Consider the following 21,327-nt stretch of genomic DNA (forward strand, 5'->3'; position numbering starts at 1 on the left):
AATAGTTCTCTGTCCCTGTTCTCTTCTTTATCTTAAAGTATTATTAAAGAAAAGAAAAAAACCTCACAGGTTTTCATTAGACTTTTATCCACTTGCATCTAATTCTTCTCTAAGCTCCCACAAGTAGTCACTGCAGGTGTTTCATTCATTCCTGTTTCTTTTCTAATCTTATACTTGACAATTGTTCCCCACCCCTGCAACAGCTGAGAGTGCCAATCTGTGCACTCTCACTGCCTAATCACTCTGTTTCTTTTAGCCATCCATATACCGTATTTTTCGCTCCATAAGACGCACCTGACTATAAGACGCACCTAGTTTTAGAGAAGGAAAACATACACTGGCCCCTTCACTCACACAAAATACACTGGCCCCTTCACTCACACTCACCAACACACACACACACACTATATTAACACACTGATCCCCACTCTTAGACACACATGCTATGTTAGCACACTGGCACACACACACTATAGCCTCCAGCGCACACACACAGTATAGCCTCCAGCACACACACAGTATAGCCTCCAGAACACACACAAACAGTATTGTCACTCACCGGAGTGTGAGTGCCTCCACTCTGGTACGTGGTTCTCCATCTTTCACGCTTACACCTGTGTTAAACCGCGGCCGTCCGCCATCCTGTCGCACTGCGCATGCGCAGGTCCCGTTAACAACTACACCTGACCACTAATGTGATTGATGGATCAATCACCTCACCCTACTTAAGGCACCTGCAGCCTTAGGTAGTTGCCTGATCTTGGAGTCTCATTCCCAGTGATTCTCTATAGGTGTCTGCAGTTTCCAAGCTGCTCCCAGTTCTACTCGTGTCTGCAGTTTCCAAGCTGCTTCCAGCTCTACTCGTGTCTGTAGTTTCCAAGCCGCTTCCAGCTCTACTCGTGTCTGCAGTTTCCAAGCTGCTTCCAGCTCTACTCGTGTCTGCAGTTTCCAAGCTGCTTCCAGCTCTACTCACCGGCGGTTCCCCTACCCGCTACAGCATTACTACTCAGCTGATCGTCTGCAGTTTCCAAGCTGCTTCCTGCTCTACTCACCGGCGGTTCCCATACCCGCTACAGCGTGTCTACTCAGCTGATCGTCTGCAGTTTCCAAGCTGCTTCCTGCTCTACTCACCGGTGGTTCCCATACCCGCTACAGCGTGTCTACTCAGCTGATCGTCTACAGTTTTCAAGCTGTTCCCTGCTCTACTCAACGGCGGTTCCCATACCCGCTACAGCGTGTCTACTCAGCTGATCGCTTCTTCAGCTGATTCCTGCTCTACTTGGTATGCATAACCACTATTGACTATTATTGTTTACATGCATACCTATTGAACTATACGTGACTACTGCACTAAGGTACAGTTACCTATGATAGACTGTCTATGCTACATTGCCTGTTTATCCGGACAAGCTTCTCACTCAGCCGCGGTATGCTCTCATCATATTGACTTTGTTGTTACTTGCATATCCGCGCTGACCCGCTTCTCCACACTGCAGAGCCAGCTACTATATTGACAGACTATTCATTGTACTTGCCTACTTGTGTTGTACAAAACTCCTTTCTACTCGCGCTGTTTCCACACAGCTACAGTTTGCCGTTTCCACACCACTCTCCTGCACCTGGACAAGTCCTCATTCCTCCTCACAGCAGTGGTACAACTTGCTACACGCAGACCACTGACTTCCCTGCTACCTACCAGCACCTGGACAAGTCCTCCTATCACAGCAGTGGTACAACTTGCTATACGCAGACCACTGACTCTCCTGCTACCTACCTACACCTGGACATTCCTCATCACAGCGGTGGTACAACTTGCTATACGCAGACCACCGACTACCCCGCTACCTACCTGCACCAGTACAACTCTTCCCATCACAGCGGTGGTACAACTTGCTATACGCAGACCACCGACTACCCTACTACCTACCTGCACCAGGACACCCTCCTCATCACTACAGTGGTACAACTTGCTGTTCGCAGACCACTGACTCCTCCACGAGCTACCTTCACCTACTCACGTCCTCTCATCTCGCCTGAAGCTATATCGCTTCTTCTCTACAGTTCCAAGTCGTTGACCTTCCACCATCAACAGCTGCAAGTCATTGACTTCATAAGACGTTCTCTACTTTCCTGCTGTTATCATCATTCCAATCATTCACCTAACTGCCCGAGGTCCGTGGTCAACACCGCCCCTCTGTCAGTTATAACATCAGGTGAAACTCGGGTATAAACTCCTAGTGCCTGTGACAAGTATACTCTCTAGCACACACACAGTATAGCCTCCAGCACACACACAGTATAGCCTCCAGCACACACACAGTATAGCCTCCAGCACACACACACAAACACTATAGCCTTATCTTATTCCCTCAGGTGTCTTCAGCGCTGCGGATCCTCCTGAATGAAGGAAGAAAATAAAACTTACATGTCCAGCGTGGAGAAGCGGGTCCCGGCCAGGCTGCAGATCCTCCTGAGCGTTCGTCCCCCTGTCTATCTGTGAGGACCTAGCTATCACATGGGACGTCCCATGTGATAGCTAGGTCCTCACAGATAGGCAGGGGGACGGACGCTCAGGAGGATCTGCAGCCTGGCCGGGACCCGCTTCTCCACGCTGGACATGTAAGTTTTATTTTCTTCCTTCCTTTCTGGCAAGCAGTATTCACTCCATAAGACGCACACACTTTTTCCCCCACTTTTTTTGGGGGAAAAAGTGCGTCTTATGGAGCGAAAAATACGGTATTTGTTTTCACTGCTCTAGATATGGTCTTTTCTTCCCAACACATTTGTTTTGTTTTGACTTTTCAACATCCATTATCTACCAATCTTTACTACTCATGTAGATTATGCCTACATAATTAGCCTCCAGTCGTTTAATGTTTTACCTCCAGCCACATCATACATCAATTTCAAAGTTTCTTCTTTAAACCTTATAATTCCAAATAAGATAATCTTTCAATCCAACACTATTTCATTGGGCACTCACATAATAAACAATACCCAATAACCAAGCTTCATGTCTATTCACTTTTCATGTTGCTGTTATACATTACCTTACTAGTGCCATGCCCTCTCCATCTTTACCTTGTCTTAGTCTCTTAAGTAGAAATGACCCCAGGCAAAGCTGTCTCTGACTAGGGTTTTTTCCTGTCCGGCTAATGGTCCTCTGTCCATCTATTCCTATGTTGTACCTTTATGCCCTCTTTGCAGGCTTCCTGCTTCTATCATTTTGGTCTAGGATTTCAATGCCATCCATCTATTTATCTTCTCTTATTGATGCCCCTCCCAAAATTCAAAGGCTTAGCCTGAAGTTGTGTGAGGGCAGCATGCTTTTCTTTTTTCCTTCCCTCGCTCCTTACTCTCCTTGCCATTGACAGTTAATCTCTCTCGCTCCATTTCCTGTTTTCTTTTGTTTTGTTTTTTAATCAACCAAACATCTGAGACACAAAGGAAAAAGAACATTGTATCTGCAGATAGCAAGGTTGGCATATCATACATAGCAAACCATGCAGTTAATAGTATACTTTATAATGAAAAGAATGCAAATGTGTGATACTCACAAGTAAAACACAGGAAGAATGGCTGGGCATCTGCTTGGCACAAATCAGGATAAGGAATCCAATTTGTGCTGTTCCTCCAGAACAAATGGACCATTTTTTCATATTTATGTCTCATGTACACAAATCTTTCATGGCGCATCAGGCTAGTAACATGGCTAACACATTCACAGTCGGCCACTCAGGCGCCATCCACTTTCTGGCAATAAGAATTTTTGCCAACATAAACAATGTAGATAGTAGTCTGTTAGGTCTGTGCGTCTTGCCCGCCAGATTGAAACCAAAGAGGCACATTCTAAGACTAATGGGGGCACACCCACTCCCAACTGTAACATGCGTTTCTTGCTGTTTAATTCTTCTTCCCTCTTTTCAGACTGCCTGTTTGAATATTTTTTTTGGCCAAAGGTTTCAGCGCCCTCCTTCATCATATCTTATTGAGGCTGCTCCCAGAAAAAAAGTATAGGTATCGATTCTGATTGTTATCTCAATTCTTATTGCAGGTCCGTTTTCTGGGGGCTCTGATCCTCACTATGAGGTGTTTGTTGCACTGAAAGGGGTCAGAGACCTGTCTGAAGACCAGAGATATAAGGTGAGTTTACTACCAGATATAAAATAACTAAGTGTTTGAATTTAATAATATGTATTCCATGATGTCACTGGAGCCCTGCTTATGTGAGCCTCAAAGAAAATATACATGTACACTAGTTATGTTTTCAGTGCATTTCGCAAGAATCCATGAAGACCCGCTCAGCACTTTAAAAACACATCTTAAGTTCACATGTCCCTCTCATGTTTTGAGATAGAGATATAACCTAAATTCTACAGATATACTTTACAAAGATCCAAAATGTGTTTTTTAAACCAGTGAGTTGTATGCAAAAGAGGTACTGCTGCACTGCAGAGCTTTCAAGATGTGGTCCTGGAGCATTATAATAGGTCTAAATGTAATTCAGATATCGGATATGATGGTGTAGGACTGTACTCCACCTTGGCTCCCTATGGCTTAGAAACAAGTCAGTATGCAAAGGGTTTTTTGATGAAGGCTCTACACAGGGATTGAAGAGTAGGTGAGACATAAATTGAAGGGGTAAGCTATGTCTAATGTGGGGGACAGCTAAAAGAGCAGTCCCAGCATATGTACTTTTGTAACTCCACAGATGATCATGGTTCAACTTCTACTAGCGCAAGTGTGAGAGAATGAACTTGTGGCATAAGCACATCCTTAGGACAGTTTTGGTCCTTCACTAAGATCACTTTGCCTATGAACCCCTTTGTTACTGCAGGCTAACACATGTTAGTAGAGGAATATACATCAAGCTTATTATTTTAACATGCTTGTACAGTCAGTGTTAGATTATGATAATGGTAACTATCCGTTGACAATATTGGCCTTTCCTTAGTCCCACAAGTGCGCTGTCTGGGAATCATCCTTGACTTCTCCCTTTGTTTCACTCCCCACGTTTCATACCTCTTCCAAGCATGCCGCATCCATCTAGGAAACATCTCCAGGATCAGACCCTTTCTCACCAGCTAAGACCGCATTCAGTCCCTTGTATTTTGTAGACTATTGTAACCTGCTTCTCTCTGGCCTTCCTTCCTCACGCCTCTCCTAACTCCATTACATTCTCAATGCTGCTGCTCATTTTATTTTCCATTCCACCAACTCTGCATCTGCCAGTCACTACACTAGCTTACCTTCTGCTGCTGAGTCCAGTTCAAACTTCTTACCCTCACGTATAAAGCCATCAATCAATCCTCCCCCCTACATCTCCAGGCTCATCTCTCTCCATGCTGCTTCCGGGCCTCACTTCCTCTCCCAATCAGGTTTTCCACCTCAATCCCAGGCTTCAAATGTGCTCTCAAAACACATTTCACCAAAGCCTACCAGCTCTCCTCCTAACCAACCCATACTCCCCTCTTCACACTGTCTTACTCCTTCTGTGTCACCTCTCCACCTTAGATTGTAACCTCTCATGAGCAGGGCTTTCTTCCCTAGTGTCCTCCTCCTTTCATTACTTAAGCCACCAGCTCACCTGTGTTTTTCCTTCTATCTTCAACTAGTGTCTCTGATCTTGTTTGCTGCATCCACACTCCTGGGTACAGGCTCAGATTGTACTAAACTCCCCCACCTCTAGTCATGGTCTATTTCCCGCTGAGCACATTACTTCCTATTTGTTTGCAGTGTATTCTACTGTTTTGCCTATTTTGTAGTGCACTGTTTTTGCCATGTACGGTTTTACTGTATTGTCTACGTGTGGTGACCTTTTGAGGTGCCTTGTAAACAATAATAATAACTGCAGTATACTTGTATACCACTAGATGGACTCCTAAGCATATAGTGTTTCATAATTTAGAGGATTTATTTAATGAAAGTGGTGTTTCGAAACTCTCTTCTCAAGGGTTCCTAGCAGCAGGGCTTGCTTTCAGGTACTTGCAGCAAATTAAGTAAACTTAGTGCTCTTAAATGAGCACACTTCAATCCATCTCACTTAATTTTAATTTTTTAAGGAGGACCGTGACAACTCAACTTTTTATGAATTAATAACCATTGCACAAAAGACTATAGATACTATATATAGAAGTTGGCACTATATAAATAAATGATGATGTTGATGAAGTGATTTTTTTTTTTACGGAAAATGATCATATAATAAAGCTATATATATTGTAAAGGTGGAAAGTATATGTTTTATTTGTAACCAGACTCTCAGGTTCTATCTATACCCCCTTGTTTTGAATGCAGATAACAATGAATAACTTCTTTATATGCAAGCTGTAATAGCTGTAAGTACTACGGGTATATACTTGCAGATGGCTGGCTGTACAACCTAGAGAGCCTCCAAATAGTAATCTATTCATCAGTATTAGTACCACACTGTCATTACTCCAGCTGGATGGACAGCTCACTAAATACTTTGTCACCTTTCCATTCCAGCTGGACAAATATTCAATATGATGCAGCACTTACCTTATGTATCAAACCATTGTCCTATAGATTGTGAGCTTATGAGCAGGGTCCCCCTACCGCTCTGTATGTATTACCCAGTATTGTTTTACTACTGTTTATTCCCAATTGTAAAGCGCTACGGAATCTGCTGGCGCTATATAAATAAATGATGATGATGGACTGTGGATGCACCTGACTGCAATTTTGGTCAGGCCAATATTAGAAATAAGTACAGTAAGTACCAACAATGTGGTCTTTAGACTGGGTACACACTACAGGTTCTTTACCCGATTATCGGGCCAATCACATGATAAACGATCGTTCGGTCTGTTATCGCATTTGAGTGTGTGCGATCCAACGATTAGCGATTACCATTCTAAATCACAGCGTATCATTTGATTTTATAAACGGACTAAAAATCTCAGTAAACGATGGAACAATGTCATTCCAATTCTGCATTGTGTATGCACTCACGACCGACAGTGTAGGCAGATCTCCATAGAGTTTACAGAGTCACAATCTTTTCAGCTGATGGTCATGACAGATGAAGAGCACAGACCTGAAGGTAAATCTTGTAAAACGTGTATAGTGTGTACACATGAATCGGTATGCTGATTGGGACTTTCAGTCGCTGGCAAAATCGATAATAATATCGCATTGAGAGAAATATCTGTAGTGTATATTTATAGCAATTAATAGATGACCTCCTGGTGAAACAACACTAAGCAACATAGTTCTGGCTCCTCTACAATCGAGCATGAAAATGAATATTTTTACCGCATGTAAAATAGGTTAGTTTCTGAAGCCTCTATGGAATTTTTACCAAGGCAGGCTCATCATATATTAAATGTGTGTGAAGGCCTATTATTTTTTATATAGATATTTGTTGAACATAATTTTGTAGACGATTTTAGACAGCATATACAGGTGTCCAGTAGCAGCTATGCTATATTTAAGGAGACCAACTCATAACTTAAAGTGCTGTATATTATTTGATCAATTGGTGTCCATGTTCTGTGTACAGTGAAGTCATATGTGAGAATACCTAGGTTTATTGGTTGCCATGAGAGGACATTAACCATGTCATATGCAAGAGGAAAATTTGACAGGCTCCTCTGGCAGTGAATGAGTTAAAACTACTTTGTGGCAAGCCTGCTTCTTCCTCTGTCCCTCAGAGCTCTAAATGTTTCCAGTTGTCCTGTGTAAATGGCTCAAGATGTCTGCAGGAGGGGTGAGAGGTTATTTCTTGTATATCTGTGTATGCCACATGCCTGGTTCAACATGTGTTTGTGGGGGAGGAGGAGTATAGGATTAAGAGAATTTCTAATGAGGAGTGAAGTATAGAGGCTTCAGTCTGCATTGTGTCAAAATGCATGGGGGATAGGACAGTTACCAGTGAATGTGTCTTCATGTCCCTACCATTAAAGGTATATATTGTTGTATCCCCAGAAAAATAACTACTGTTTTCTAATGTGGTCAGCGCTGTCTAGCATTTTCTTTGCCTCCTCCAGAAACATACCTCAAGGAGAAATAGCAGGGATGTATTGCAAACAAGGCAAAGCATATACTATACTTTTATGCATAATAATTTGTCCAGTACTGATAGATTTACAATACATAGAGCAACCTACTGACATACAATGCTGAAAACATCCCAGTGACCGTGATACAATGCAGAAAGCAGCCTACTGATCATATACAACAGAGAGCATCCTGTTGACCAATATATAACGCAGAGAGAATCCAAGTTACGCCATACAATAGAGAACATTTTAGGGACATATGCAATGCAAAGAGCATCCAGGTGACTGCTATATAATGCAGAAATCAGTTTCTTATTCCTCCTCCTTCATTATCTCCCTCTTCCTTCTTGCTTCCTCTTCTTCCTCCTCTTCTGCCCTTCATCCTCCTCTTTCTTCATTATGATCCATTATGATGCGTTGTGGGCTGGCAGACTTTAGCCTGGGGGCAAGCACACAGCACTGGCCCATAACTAAAGGCCCATCCTTAAAGGGTCGTTTTTGGTACAATCTATATTTATCTATATAAAAAGAGGCTATTTTAGTGTTGTTTAATCCATATATATTTTTATGCCCAGGCCCAGAGCTGGATCAAGACTCTGGGAGGCCTGGGCACTTTAGACAGGGTAACCCCCTATGATGTGGTATGGTTATCATTTTAGACAAATACACAGGCAATACTGTGTGCACTACTGCTGGCTGCACCCAGTTCTGCCTTCACGAGCAGTACATGGTGAAACAAGACATACCTCCCAAACTGTCCTAAGCGAAAAAGTCACCCAAATTCGAGACTGTCCCACCAGATTCAAGGCAGTTGGCAGAGTGTCCTGCTCTCTCCTACCTGTTCTTGTCACTGTCACCACTTGTGGCTGCTGGTTACTTTAGCTCATTTGCTGATTGTCTGGATCCTGGAATATTGAAGGCCCTATTTGGGAAAAAAAATGGGTACATAAAATTTAGAAAACTCCAACCAGTCCCAGTGTTAAATCAATAGCACCCACGTTTTATAATTAGGCCTCCCTCCAGCCACAACATTAAAATAATAATGTTCACAGTTTCTAAATAGATCTCTTTCCCTCTAACCAACCCTGACATTAGATAACAAACACATTTAATATATAAACCTATTTCCCTCCCTCCAAACAGCCCCAGCAATAATTTAAATAGCATTTACATTTAACAAATATTACCATTTCCCACAACAATCACAGGCATTAAATAATACATAATCACATTTAATAAATAGACCTCATTTTCCACAAACAGCCCACAATCAATAAATAGCTCCCAAACCACCCAGCATTAAATTAAAGGTCCAATTACCCCATTATAAATTCATAGGCCCCCACTATTAAATTAAATTGCCCCACCATCACCCCACAAATAAAATAACACCCAATAATTAGCCCCCACCTGCACTCCACAATTAAATGAATAGCCTACCTCCCACATTATATTAAGATCCCCCCTCCCTCCCCCACTATATTCATTTACTGGACCCCACACACACACGCTACATTCATTTACTGGTGCACACACACACACACACACACACTACATTCATTTACTGGTACACACACACACACACACACACACTACATTCATTTACTGGTACACACACACACACACACACACACACACATACTACATTCATTTACTGGCCCACACACACACACACTACATTCATTTACTGGCCCACACACACACACTACATTAATTTACTGGCACACACACACACACTACATTCATTTACTGGCCCACACACACACTACATTCATTTACTGGCCCCCCCACACACACACTGCATTAATTTACTGGCCCCCACACACACATACTGCATTCATTTACTGGCCCCCACACACACACACACACTGCATTCATTTACTGGCCCCCACACACACACACACACTGCATTAATTTACTGGCCCCCACACACACACACACACTGCATTCATTTACTGGCCCACACACACACACTGCATTCATTTACTGGCCCACACACACACACGCTGCATTCATTTACTCACCCACACACTGCATTCATTTACTGGCCCCCACACACACTGCATTCATTTACTGCACACACACACACACACACACACACTACATTCATATGCCAACCCCTCAGACACACACACTACATTCATATGCTGACCCCCCCCACCCCTCACACACACACCATACATTCATATACTGGCCCCCACACAAGACATTCATATACTGCCCCCCCCCCCCCACGCGCACACAAGCACAATAAATGCCCCCCTCAATACATTCATATACATACTGCCCCCCCCCACACACACACACAATACATTCATATACCGCCCCCCCCCACACACATACACAATACATTTATATACTGCCCCCCCCCACACTCACACAATACATTTATATACTGCCCCCCCTCACACACAATACATTTATATACTGCCCCCCCTACACACACACACGCAATACATTCACATACTGCCCCCCCCACACACACACACAATACATTTACATACTGCCCCCCCCACACACACACACACAATACATTCATATACTGCACCCCCCCCCCCCCAATACATAAATATACTGCCTCCCCCCACCATACATTCATATACTGGCCCCCTCTCACACAGACATTAATTTAGCATACTGACACACACACATCATATTAATATACTACTAACTCCCCCCATAGGACGGCACCTGTCCTGCGGTGCGCGTCCTATGTGACACAAATAGAGGGAGGGAGGAGGGAAGGATCGTTAGGATCCGCGGCCAATTGAAGAAGGCCCCCCCCCCACACACACACCGGGGGAGGGACCAGCCACCAAGTACAGACTATAGGGACCTGGCGGCCCAAAATAATCGTTTTTTGTCCTTCCCGGGGGGCCCAGCCCGCCCCTACCTGGCACTCAGTAACTACACGTGGTTATCTCCTCCAATCGGGTTCAGCACACAACACATAGTGTTTAGGCACTATGGGGCATGTGGCTGAGGGGTTCCTGGGAGTAACAGTCCACCCTCCCCAGGGCCCCAACTTGCTCTTTAAAAAGTACAGTGTATTGACGTTGGATTATCGCAAATGTAACCCTGTACTTCATATATGCTTTTGACACTTACTTGTTGTCTTCTAATCAGCTAAGACAGTGCAGGCAGCACTTCCTCCCATTCAGAAAAATACTACATGAGTAAGCTAAGAAGTTTCTCAATTGGATACATATAGGGAAGGGGTGGCAACTTTTGGCCTTGGGGAAGGGGGGGGGGGCGTGGATTCAAAATGACAATGTGAACAGCAGACTAGCCCATACTAGAATTATATGCCTGCTGCACACAGACCAATGTATCTGTTTCTAGTTTGGCCATCCATGTTTTGCCAAAGTGGATAGAACCAGCCATATGGCACTCAAACTGAGAATCTAAATCTCATGGCGGCATATTCATTTAGCCGTGGCGTACCTCTGTAACGCGAAGGCACTCCTCAGTGATGTAACATTGCAGATTTCTCTTCGCCCACTGTAGGAGTGCGAGGAGAAATCCACGATGTTGAGGTAATGGAAAATGTGCGCAGTTGCGATGTTCAGAGGAACATTGCAGCTAACAGATTATGCCCCATAGAGTCCTATTAGTGTGTTCATCTGATGACTGCACACACAGGAGATAGTATTCACCTGTCTACTGTATTCATGTGTAATGCCTAAAATTTCCCAATTGATATCAAATCTTTTCTGTGGGTATTACAGCCAATAAGTTTTGTTTTGCTTTTTTTTTTTGTTCACTCAACTAATCAGCTGGAGACAAGTGAGGTGAGGTTAGGATACTGAACGTTGGGTGTATCATACAGGAGAAGTGGCAGTGGTATATAAACTAGAGATCCAGTTACTGTAGAATTAATTATAGCGCACAATCACTTTCTCTACTCTGACATTCAGTTTAGAACAGCCTATTGTTGGGTAGGAAAAACTGTTTGGATGCTGGAAATTGGTGAGCAGTGTTTTATAAAACACATATATGTATAACCCAAAAATAGGGACTCTCACCGTTTAGAGTTAAGACCGCCCTATTAGCAGAAACACCTTGAGGGGGCGGGTGGCTTACCATACATTTGCAAATGTGTGCAACTGAGATTTCTGCATTTTTATGTACAAATAGAAATAGCAACTCCTTTGCTGGTTATACCAGTGTGCTGAGGGATTTTTCTCTGTGTTTTTTCCTTTCAGTATAACCCCACCCTTTCAAGCACCTGGTATGAACCTATAAATTGATTAAGCAACTTCCACTTCTGTATTTTATAAAGCTTCATAAGATACTATATTAAATATAGGATTAAAGTATGATGTAAGAAATGCCCACTAACTCATATTCCAGCTACTGTATACAGTACATATGCTGGCGACTCATAACTCAACGAAAGACACAAATTTGAAGCCTATCACTACATTGCAATTTTGCATAGAATTGATTCCAAGTTTAGTAGCTGGTGTTTACCTTTTTAACTGTTGGGTTTGCTACCTCACAAGGTCAAAATATGTTCCATCCTTTGTGGAAAGTTTCATTTTATATCAGCAGAGTTTGTTCCTATCCGCAGTCTCTGAACAATAGGCTCATGCTGTACTGTGTTTCCATTTGGTATTTTTCTTTGTAGTGACATTTTTCCATGTTATACACAGCTGCTGACTATTTTGGTGCCTTCTAAATAATGGATAGTAATATTCCTTCATACATCCAAAAGAAAGCTATATGTGTACAGAAAAAGCCCAAATATAAAATTAAATTGAGTAGACTAATGCTGGCCACATACAGGTGAATGACGCTGCTTGGTATAAGTGCCAAGACCACAGGATGAGCAAACAGTCAACAATAAAAGAAGGTAATATTCAAGGGGCGTTACACTCCATTGCCAGGCCCCAGAGCAAAGTTTTGGGTTGAGGGTCAGCAATGAAATTCCATCCTTTTGAAGATCCCATTCTGTTTGCAGAACTGAAAGCTCAAACGGGCCATCACCGTACATGCACCCCCATACATGTCCATCATAGTGGGGGCCTTGGGAGCAGAGGGACTGACATTGTAGGGACCCCCTCACCTTTGGGCCCCATAGCCACCCCCAGCATCGGCAGTAGTTCCTTCACTAGTAATATTGACTCTGCCATGCATATTGTCCCATCAAAGAAATTCTCATTTTTCATGTAATTAGATTTCATTTGCTCCCTCTATTGTGTATTTCATTGTTGTATTTCTCCCACACAAGGTAAAAAGTGTCAGCTTGGTACACACACAATTGGGGTTTTGCATGGGCTGCAGTTATGAAAACTGATACATAGGAAAATGGTGCTGTACCCCATAGTGATTGTGCAGGCTCTGTGTTTTGGTTTTTTCCTGCTGCGGTTTAAAAAATGTGAGCAAACATCTGGTCGCAGCCTAAATTCAGTAGGAACTAGCAATGTTTGAAAAGTCACAATATTGCGTCACCCTGTGTAGGTGTCAGATCCATTTTAAATGCTACTAATGTTGCAAGATCTCTTCATTCATGTTGGATCTGTTTGTATTTTAGCTTTAGTTGCAGTTTGAGTTATGTAATATTACATTGTGTTAGCCTGTTGTTTTGACATAAAATACTTTCCAATAATATGTTTGTTAGCTTCATTGGATGGGGTGGGGTACGGAATAATGATGGCGAATATACTACCACCGCATAGGATGGCTTTTCTGGATTAGCAGAACTAGTTTTGTTTTGTTTGTTTTTTTTGTCATTTTTCAACAACGTTGTTCCACAGAAATCAACTTTCATTTCCATTTGGCTTTTGAGAAATAGAAGTCGTAAGGGTGATTGTGTCATTCTTTATTGAACTTCCCAGTAATTGGTTCTGATTCCATAATTATTATTTTATTATTATTACCATTTATTTATATAGTGCCACTAACTCTGCAGCGCTGTACAGAGAACTCACTCACATCAGTCCCTGCCCCATTGGGGCTTCAGTCTAAATTCCCTAACACACACACACAGGCACGCGCACAGGCACACAGACTAGGGTCAATTTGTTGGCGGCCAATTAACCTACCAGTATGTTTTTGGAGTGTGGGAGGAAACCGGAGCACCCGAAGGAAACCAATGCAAACACGGGGAGAACATACAAACTCCTCACACATAAGGCCATGGTCGGGAATTGAACTCATGACCCCAGTGCTGTAAGGCTAACCACTAAGCCACTGTGCTGCCCTAATAGAACTAGAAAGTGTTTATATCCTTTCACAGGGTTCACATTTTCATCAATAATCATGAATCCTCCCATTGTTTGCTGATAGACAACGTTAAAAGAATGATAATATGTAGTTTTTGTATATATTGTCTTTATTTGATTATTTTTAACAAATGCATCCAAAATCAGCAATAATTTATTGACTGCAAGAGTTGTCGTTGCTTGTCTTAAAACAGATGAAAATAAATTGTATTATACAGGTAAAAGCCTAGGTTTATGGTAGGTGACAAAGCTTTGCATGTTAAACAATAATTCCATGTAAATCCCACCTCCCAAATGGAACTTCAGGAGATACTGATCCCTGTGCTACTCCTAGGCTGACAGCTGGGGTGTTTCAAAGTAAACTGTTTGCATCTTACAGTTGTTAAGCTAATTGGACAATGGCCATTAAAATCATCCAATCAGATTAGATTGACAACTGAAAATTGCATACTTTTGCTGGTCATCTGTGCACAGCGGCAGGATCTCTCTCATTTGATGCAGTTGGAAGACCACATACATTCCAATCTTCCCAATAATAATCATATTATGCACATGTTTTGATTATATGTATAAACTCATTTATATAATCTTAATAAACAATGAGTTCATCACTTCAGTTTTCATTAGAAAAAGTTGTGTATTATAAACCATAACACCTCCTATTATTATTAGCATCCTTTATAGGGCATCACAAATGGTTTGCAGCACTGTACAGAGGGAAAACAATAAAACAGTACATGGTATTAAAGGACAAAACGGTAAACATGTAACAACGGGTGCAAAGGTGTATTCAGAACAAGCTGAAACTTGAGTCCAAGAGAGTGGTCATGACTAACAGGATGAGAGCCACTGAAAAAGGTGCGACAACAATGGAGTTGAGTCTTGGGCAAAGAGCCCAAGGAAGGCGTGCAAAACGTAGCTGGTGAGCAGAAGTTACAGCTAATGAAAAGAGGAGGAACAGGTGGGAAGAGGGTCCTACTCATGAGAGCTTACAATCTAATGGGAAAGGTGCAGACATAGGGTTGACACATTGGGTCAGTTTAAGGGGAACTAGAGATCAGAAAGTTGAAGTAACAGTGGATGTGATGGAGGATGAAAGAGGGTGAGGTGTACTATATTGGGGAATAGTTAAATAATGTAATGATAGGCTTTAATCAACAGGTAGGTTTTCACAGAGCATTTGAAGCTATGTAGACAGGGGATTGTCTAATAGAACAAGGGATATTGTTCCAGTGGTGGGGTGCAGCACGGGAGAAATCACCCAGTCACAAAACTCCTCCTTGACTTCTAAAATCCATATCATTTACAATATTTGAAACTGATTATTTGTTATCAATTTTGATAGGATAATTTTCAAGCATTGCACGATATTGTAGGAATATCAAGCCGTTGCTGTTGCATCCTGGGATTGGCCTAAAATGCATGGTTTAATTTCCAATTTCCCCGTAATGTCACCCTGGGACAGTGGCACATAAGAACATCAGCAATGCTGAGTGTCTTCTGGGGTGCCAGGAAAATAACTTCTATGGTTCTATTACTGGCAAGGTCGGTGGGAATAGAAGTCTGAAGTATAGAGTTCTAATTAACACATTATTATTTGTCCCTGGCCAAACAGATGCTATTGATTTTTAATGCCTTGGTTCAGTTGGCTCCAGTATAGAACTTTCTTATGTAGTAATGAAGAATATAGGACACAAATCACAACATTATATACACACCTATATTTTACAGCATATTACTAAGTGTATTTAGGTTTTTAAATCTGTCTTGTATATTTGAGCTCATGGGTAGGTTTAGGAAGCGCTGATGTAATTAATACAAAGCATAAAAAGCCATCTGGCAGCTGATCGGCTGTCCCTGACTAATTAACCAGTTCTCTAAGTAGAGAATGCCATTGGCTATTTGCCGAAACAAATATATTCATTCGCACTGGCAATTTCTTTCTGAATAAATGATACAAGAATGCCTAATCCTGTCACTGAGGTCACTAGCATGCCAGCTTGTTGGGATTCTAATTAAAAGGCAATCCATTTTCATGTTAGTACTGTATATATTAATACAGAAATTGGAAAAACCAAAATGGAATTAAGTGTCTGCGCAATTTATTGAAAGCAAGAATCCTTTTATGGGTACAGCTCAGGTATTCGAGGAAATAATATCCCAACATGCTAGGCATCATGCATTAAATAATTGACAGGTCTGAGTGCTTATAGCTGACTGCAAGAGAAGGTCCTCTGTGTCTGAGGGGTGTAATTGTTGGGGTACATTTTGCAGCAATGTCCACGGAAAGCCAAGAAGGGGGAAAAAATTGTCCCCGCTGGTACTATGTCTCAGCAAGTATATATACATTAATTCCTGATGTCTTGGAGGCTTGTTGGCGATGGTGTTCTGCTGTTAGTTCTTTCTTTCATATTTGGTGGTAATGCCCTATACTGACCTCTTTTTGGTGTTACATGAAGCTATTCATTAACTAGATTCTGCATAAAGCTATCCCTCTATTTCCCAAATATTTTCTTCTACTGTTGGGTGGCCCATTGGTTGGTTGCCATGAGAACAGACTAATCGGGCATATCAGTGGCCACCTGGCACCTGCAAACTGGAAATCTCTGTGATGAAACAATGTGATAACACTAACCATCCTGTTTCTCGTTTCTCACATAATGTGGATTATGGCATGTATTTTTTTTATAGCCCTTGCTTTTGTTTCCCAGCTCAACAGAATACCACTGCAGTGTGTAATTACTTGTGGATAAGGGGACATAGCTCATTGTCAATATGTATATTGTGTATTGTATATTGATGATGTGGCAGTGAGGTTGTTATTCATTGTCCTTAAAGGGGAGCCTGGTGGGTTATGGGTAAAGATCAGGTGGTGTCCAGGATACAGGTGAGGGGGCTGGAGCTGCATTCATTCTCCCCTCTTTCCTCTCCAGGAAGCATGGAACAGCTGGGGACCCTGTGACATCACAAAGTAGTGTAAGGGGTTACATTTAGGAGGGGCTGACTGTTACCCTATCTTTGGAGGTGGGGAAGCCAATTAGAATCCATTGTTCTTCATAGGATTATTCCAGATGTTTTATCTGCATCCCAGCAGGGAGCTTCTGTGGAAGCACAGCTCATCTCCACTCCCCCCTTCAACCCCCTGATCCAGGACCTACCAATGTTTAAAGAGAGAGAGACCCAGGGGTTTGTGTGAGGGAGGGGAAAGCACTGTGGAAATTTGACCCTAGATATAAGGAGCCACTCCAGAGGAAGAGGGGATATTCATTCTGGGATTTCATTCATGGAAGGTGCAAGATCTGGTTTTGAGTTGTCGTTCTCTACCAGAGTCTACATATGCAGCTGAGAGAGATCCATGGGTCGTCAAGTCTGGACAGCCAGGTGACTGTAGCTCCTTAAGCTAATGGGGTAAGGGACAGATGATGTAGTAAACCTGCCTGGCATTTATTTACTGTGTGTACATAATAATTTAGTGATTGTTTTTATTACAATAAATGTATTGCTTTACTTTCTAACTGCATTTGTCTGAGTGACTATATGTATCCTAGGGGGTACTGGATAGACTTCCCTGAAATAGTGAGGCACCTGTGGGTGGCCAGCCAGCATGAAAAGGGTAGCCTTGGGCCAGATAAACCCGGTATCTTCACAATCTCCATCAGTCCCATCCAGACAAGTGATCTTCAACATATGGTGGGCTGATTCATTAAGGAAAGTTAAGCAAAAAAACTGAGTAAGTTTCCTTACTCAAGTTTTCTGGACAATATCATGTTGCAATGCAAGGGGTGCAAATGAGTTTATTATTTTGCACATAAGGAAAATACTGTCTGTTTTTTTCATGTAGCACACAAATAGCTTATTTGTACACGGACATTAAAAGTTGATCTAGGACATGCCCTACCCCAATTATATATCTGCCATCACATTTTAAATTTACCTCCCCTCCAATGCAACATAGTTTTGCCTTACTTACTTTTGCTTAACTTCCTTAATGAATCGGGCCCGGTATATTTACCGAATAAAGTTCATGACCAGTATTACCCACAACACCATTTGTTTTGCAAAATATAGGAATGGTGGCTGAATCACTTCAATGTTCGTTTACCCTTTTTCCCTCAGCCTCTGAAGGCTAATGACCTTTCCACTCCCCATTCTTCCCCTTATTATAATCACTAATCCAACCCCTCACCTTACTTTAAGAAAAAAGAAACCCTGGTCAAACATTCTGACTGTTAATTGTCTACTAATTTAAGACATGTTTCCACTCATTAATAGTCATGTAATTAAAATCTGCACATTTGATTTTGTGTCATGTATCAATGATTTTGATTTAAGTAAAGCTTTAAAAACCGAACAAACATTTGATCTACATTGTAACGCAAGGCAAGGTAGACTAGCTGTTTTTAATCTCCCTAAACATGAACATGGGGAACAAGCTGATATTTTAATCATGAAAGGTCTTTATGTGCACTTGATTAGTAGCATCTGGCTCAAATCACCTTCCTTATTGATATGGAAGCATAAAGGGGTATTTACTTTTTCACATATGGCTTCTACAGGTGGTTGGCTTTTTGTAATGCATTAACCTGGGTACACACCTATGCAATCAGAATTCAGATGCAATTTCTCTAACCATTTCACCAATAATTGAAAGTCACGATGAGCATGCGGCTTCATGCGTAACCATCTGACTCCAAACACTCTACAGCTATCTGCCTACACGGCTTCAATATGTTGGAGGAACTATCTGCTAAGTGTTGGACAGACGGTCGTGAGTGCATACACACTTTCACATTTGCCTGACATTGTTCCATTGTTGATCGTGATTTTTAGGAAACCAAATCAGCATCATAATTTGAGAACATACACTTGCAATATCTGACCAAATGGTTGTGAGGTGTGTAAGCTGCACAATAATTGCATAGGTGTGTATCCAGTGTTATGACTGTGATGTTTTATTTATGACATCAGATAAGATTGATGAAATTTTAGGACATGGCCTTATATGTGAAAACACAGATTTGGGGTCCATGGCTGTATTTAGGTTTTTTCTCTTGCTGTTTGTGGACAACTCCTTTAACCTCTCTCAATCTTTATACACTCTTCTTCCACCATCTAAACTTTTTTTTTTTTACTGTTTTTTTAAATGTTGTTTTTCTCGTTGTTCACCACTTAATCCTTTCTCTGTCTCTGAACTCTTTCTCAGTTTTTTCCTTTCTGTGCTTGCTTCTTCTTCTTTCCTGATCTGGTGGTGCCACATCTTAAACAAGCCTTAGCTCTTGACCAAGTGGCTCCATCTTGCCTTCTATGATTTTAGCCGTGGCAAACTTAAAAACACTCTGCCTTCAAAGACTTTCCTGCAAGGTAGAACAGCATTGGCAAAAATCCTCATACTTTTTATTACTTCATTTTGAAATGCTCTGGGCAGTGCCAAACAAATACTATTATATCCAATTTTTCAATTCCACTCAGGATTGTAACCCCAGATGTCTTTTCGGTAGTTTTTTTCAGTCCTCACACACCATTGCCCAGGATCTTGTTTCCTACTTTGTGGGCACAATTTACAAGGCCGACATGAAATTGTATAATTTTCCGCTAGTAACAATTTGCTTAATTCCTTCCCCACACTCTCCGATTCCTTCTCTTCATTTGATCCCATAAATGAACAGAAGTATCTATTCTCTTCTTCACCTCATACTCTACTACCGTTCCACTTGATCCTATAACCTCACCAATCAGTCAATTGCTGCCTCATGTTCTCAACGCAGCCTAAACTAACATCTCTTTTATTCTCTGATATTTTTCCATCATTATTCAAGCAAGCATGCATTACTCCTTATCTGAAAAAAACTAAATCTGTCCAAAACTCTTACTCTCCTATATCTCACACTAGGCACTGCTCTCAATCTCTTTACATTTACACCATTTCCTTCTTACTAGTCTTCTCCTAACCAGAATTTCAGCCCTTCGTATAGTTTTGAATGCACCACATTCAGTCCCTACATTAGTTGCCTGTATTTTATGGAATTCACTATAAATTACTTCTACTAACATACAAAGCTGCACCATCCTAATTTTTTTCCTGGTCATTGCCTGCTCTCATTCCAGGATACAGGACTTTTCTATTCTTCTATCTTCTTCCCAGATCACTCAAACCTTACATTTATTCTTCTTATAATTTTCCATCAATACTCTCCAATTGTTTCAAACCACCTTCAGATCTTACATCTCACCTACCCGTCATCCATTTTTTTTCAAAATGTTTTAATTTTTTATTATACATTTTCATTTACATTTTTCACTTAATCACATCTTTTTCTCCTCCTACAGTTGGATCAAACCCTCCAGGAACAGTTCCCTCTATACAAATCCTTCCGCTTTAAAGGCAGCATCGGGCCAGTGCGCGTGCACATGACAAGTCCGGAATCAATTCTTGGACTTTGGGAACTGGCATCCAGTCTTTCTGGAACCCCATTGGACTGCATTCAACCTCCACGCACACTGAGATACAGAAAACTGGCTGAAAGTATATGGAAGAAAGTCTTGTCATGAATTCCTCTTCATGTTTAAAATGGATGATCCATTTAAATTGTTGGAGAAGCCACAATGTCGAAAATGTGCCCCCCATCATCATCACTGTCAACATTTATTTATATAGTGCCAGCAGATTCCATAGCCAATGGGAACAAACACTAATAAAACTATACTGGGTAACACATACAGAGAAGTAAAATGGCCCTGCTCGCAAGCTTACAATCAATGGTGCACGTTTCTCAAGAGTGAGATTACACATATACAATGCATAATAATTGTAATATTTAGAGCAAATGTGTGACTGCTTAAAAGATATACACAGTGGATGTGTCAAGATGAAACAGTTCCCTTCAGAACAAAAATGTACTCAAGATCAAAGCAACTTACAGGTGGTTTGAAGCTTGCGTTAACTGGCAAGCACTCTGAAGTTCACGCACCTGCACGCATGGGTACCACCAAATAATGGATTATTCATTTTATATTACCATTATTTTTTTTCCATGAACTTGGTTTCTTTATAGGATTACAACCTGAAAAGTAGTAAT

At 41.6% G+C, this 21,327-nt stretch overlaps 1 protein-coding gene across 1 annotated transcript in view; it reads left to right on the forward strand.

Moving 5' to 3' along the window:
- Positions 1-21,327, forward strand: part of LOC142094596 (inactive phospholipase C-like protein 2) — a 161,450-nt gene that overhangs the window by 12,569 nt on the left and 127,554 nt on the right. The window contains exon 8 of the mRNA XM_075176913.1: positions 4,055-4,143. Coding sequence (XP_075033014.1) covers positions 4,055-4,143 — 89 coding nt within the window. The remainder of the gene's footprint in view (positions 1-4,054; positions 4,144-21,327) is intronic.

This window comes from Mixophyes fleayi, chromosome 6 (assembly GCF_038048845.1).
Source record: "Mixophyes fleayi isolate aMixFle1 chromosome 6, aMixFle1.hap1, whole genome shotgun sequence".
Taxonomy (NCBI): Eukaryota; Metazoa; Chordata; class Amphibia; order Anura; family Limnodynastidae; genus Mixophyes; species Mixophyes fleayi.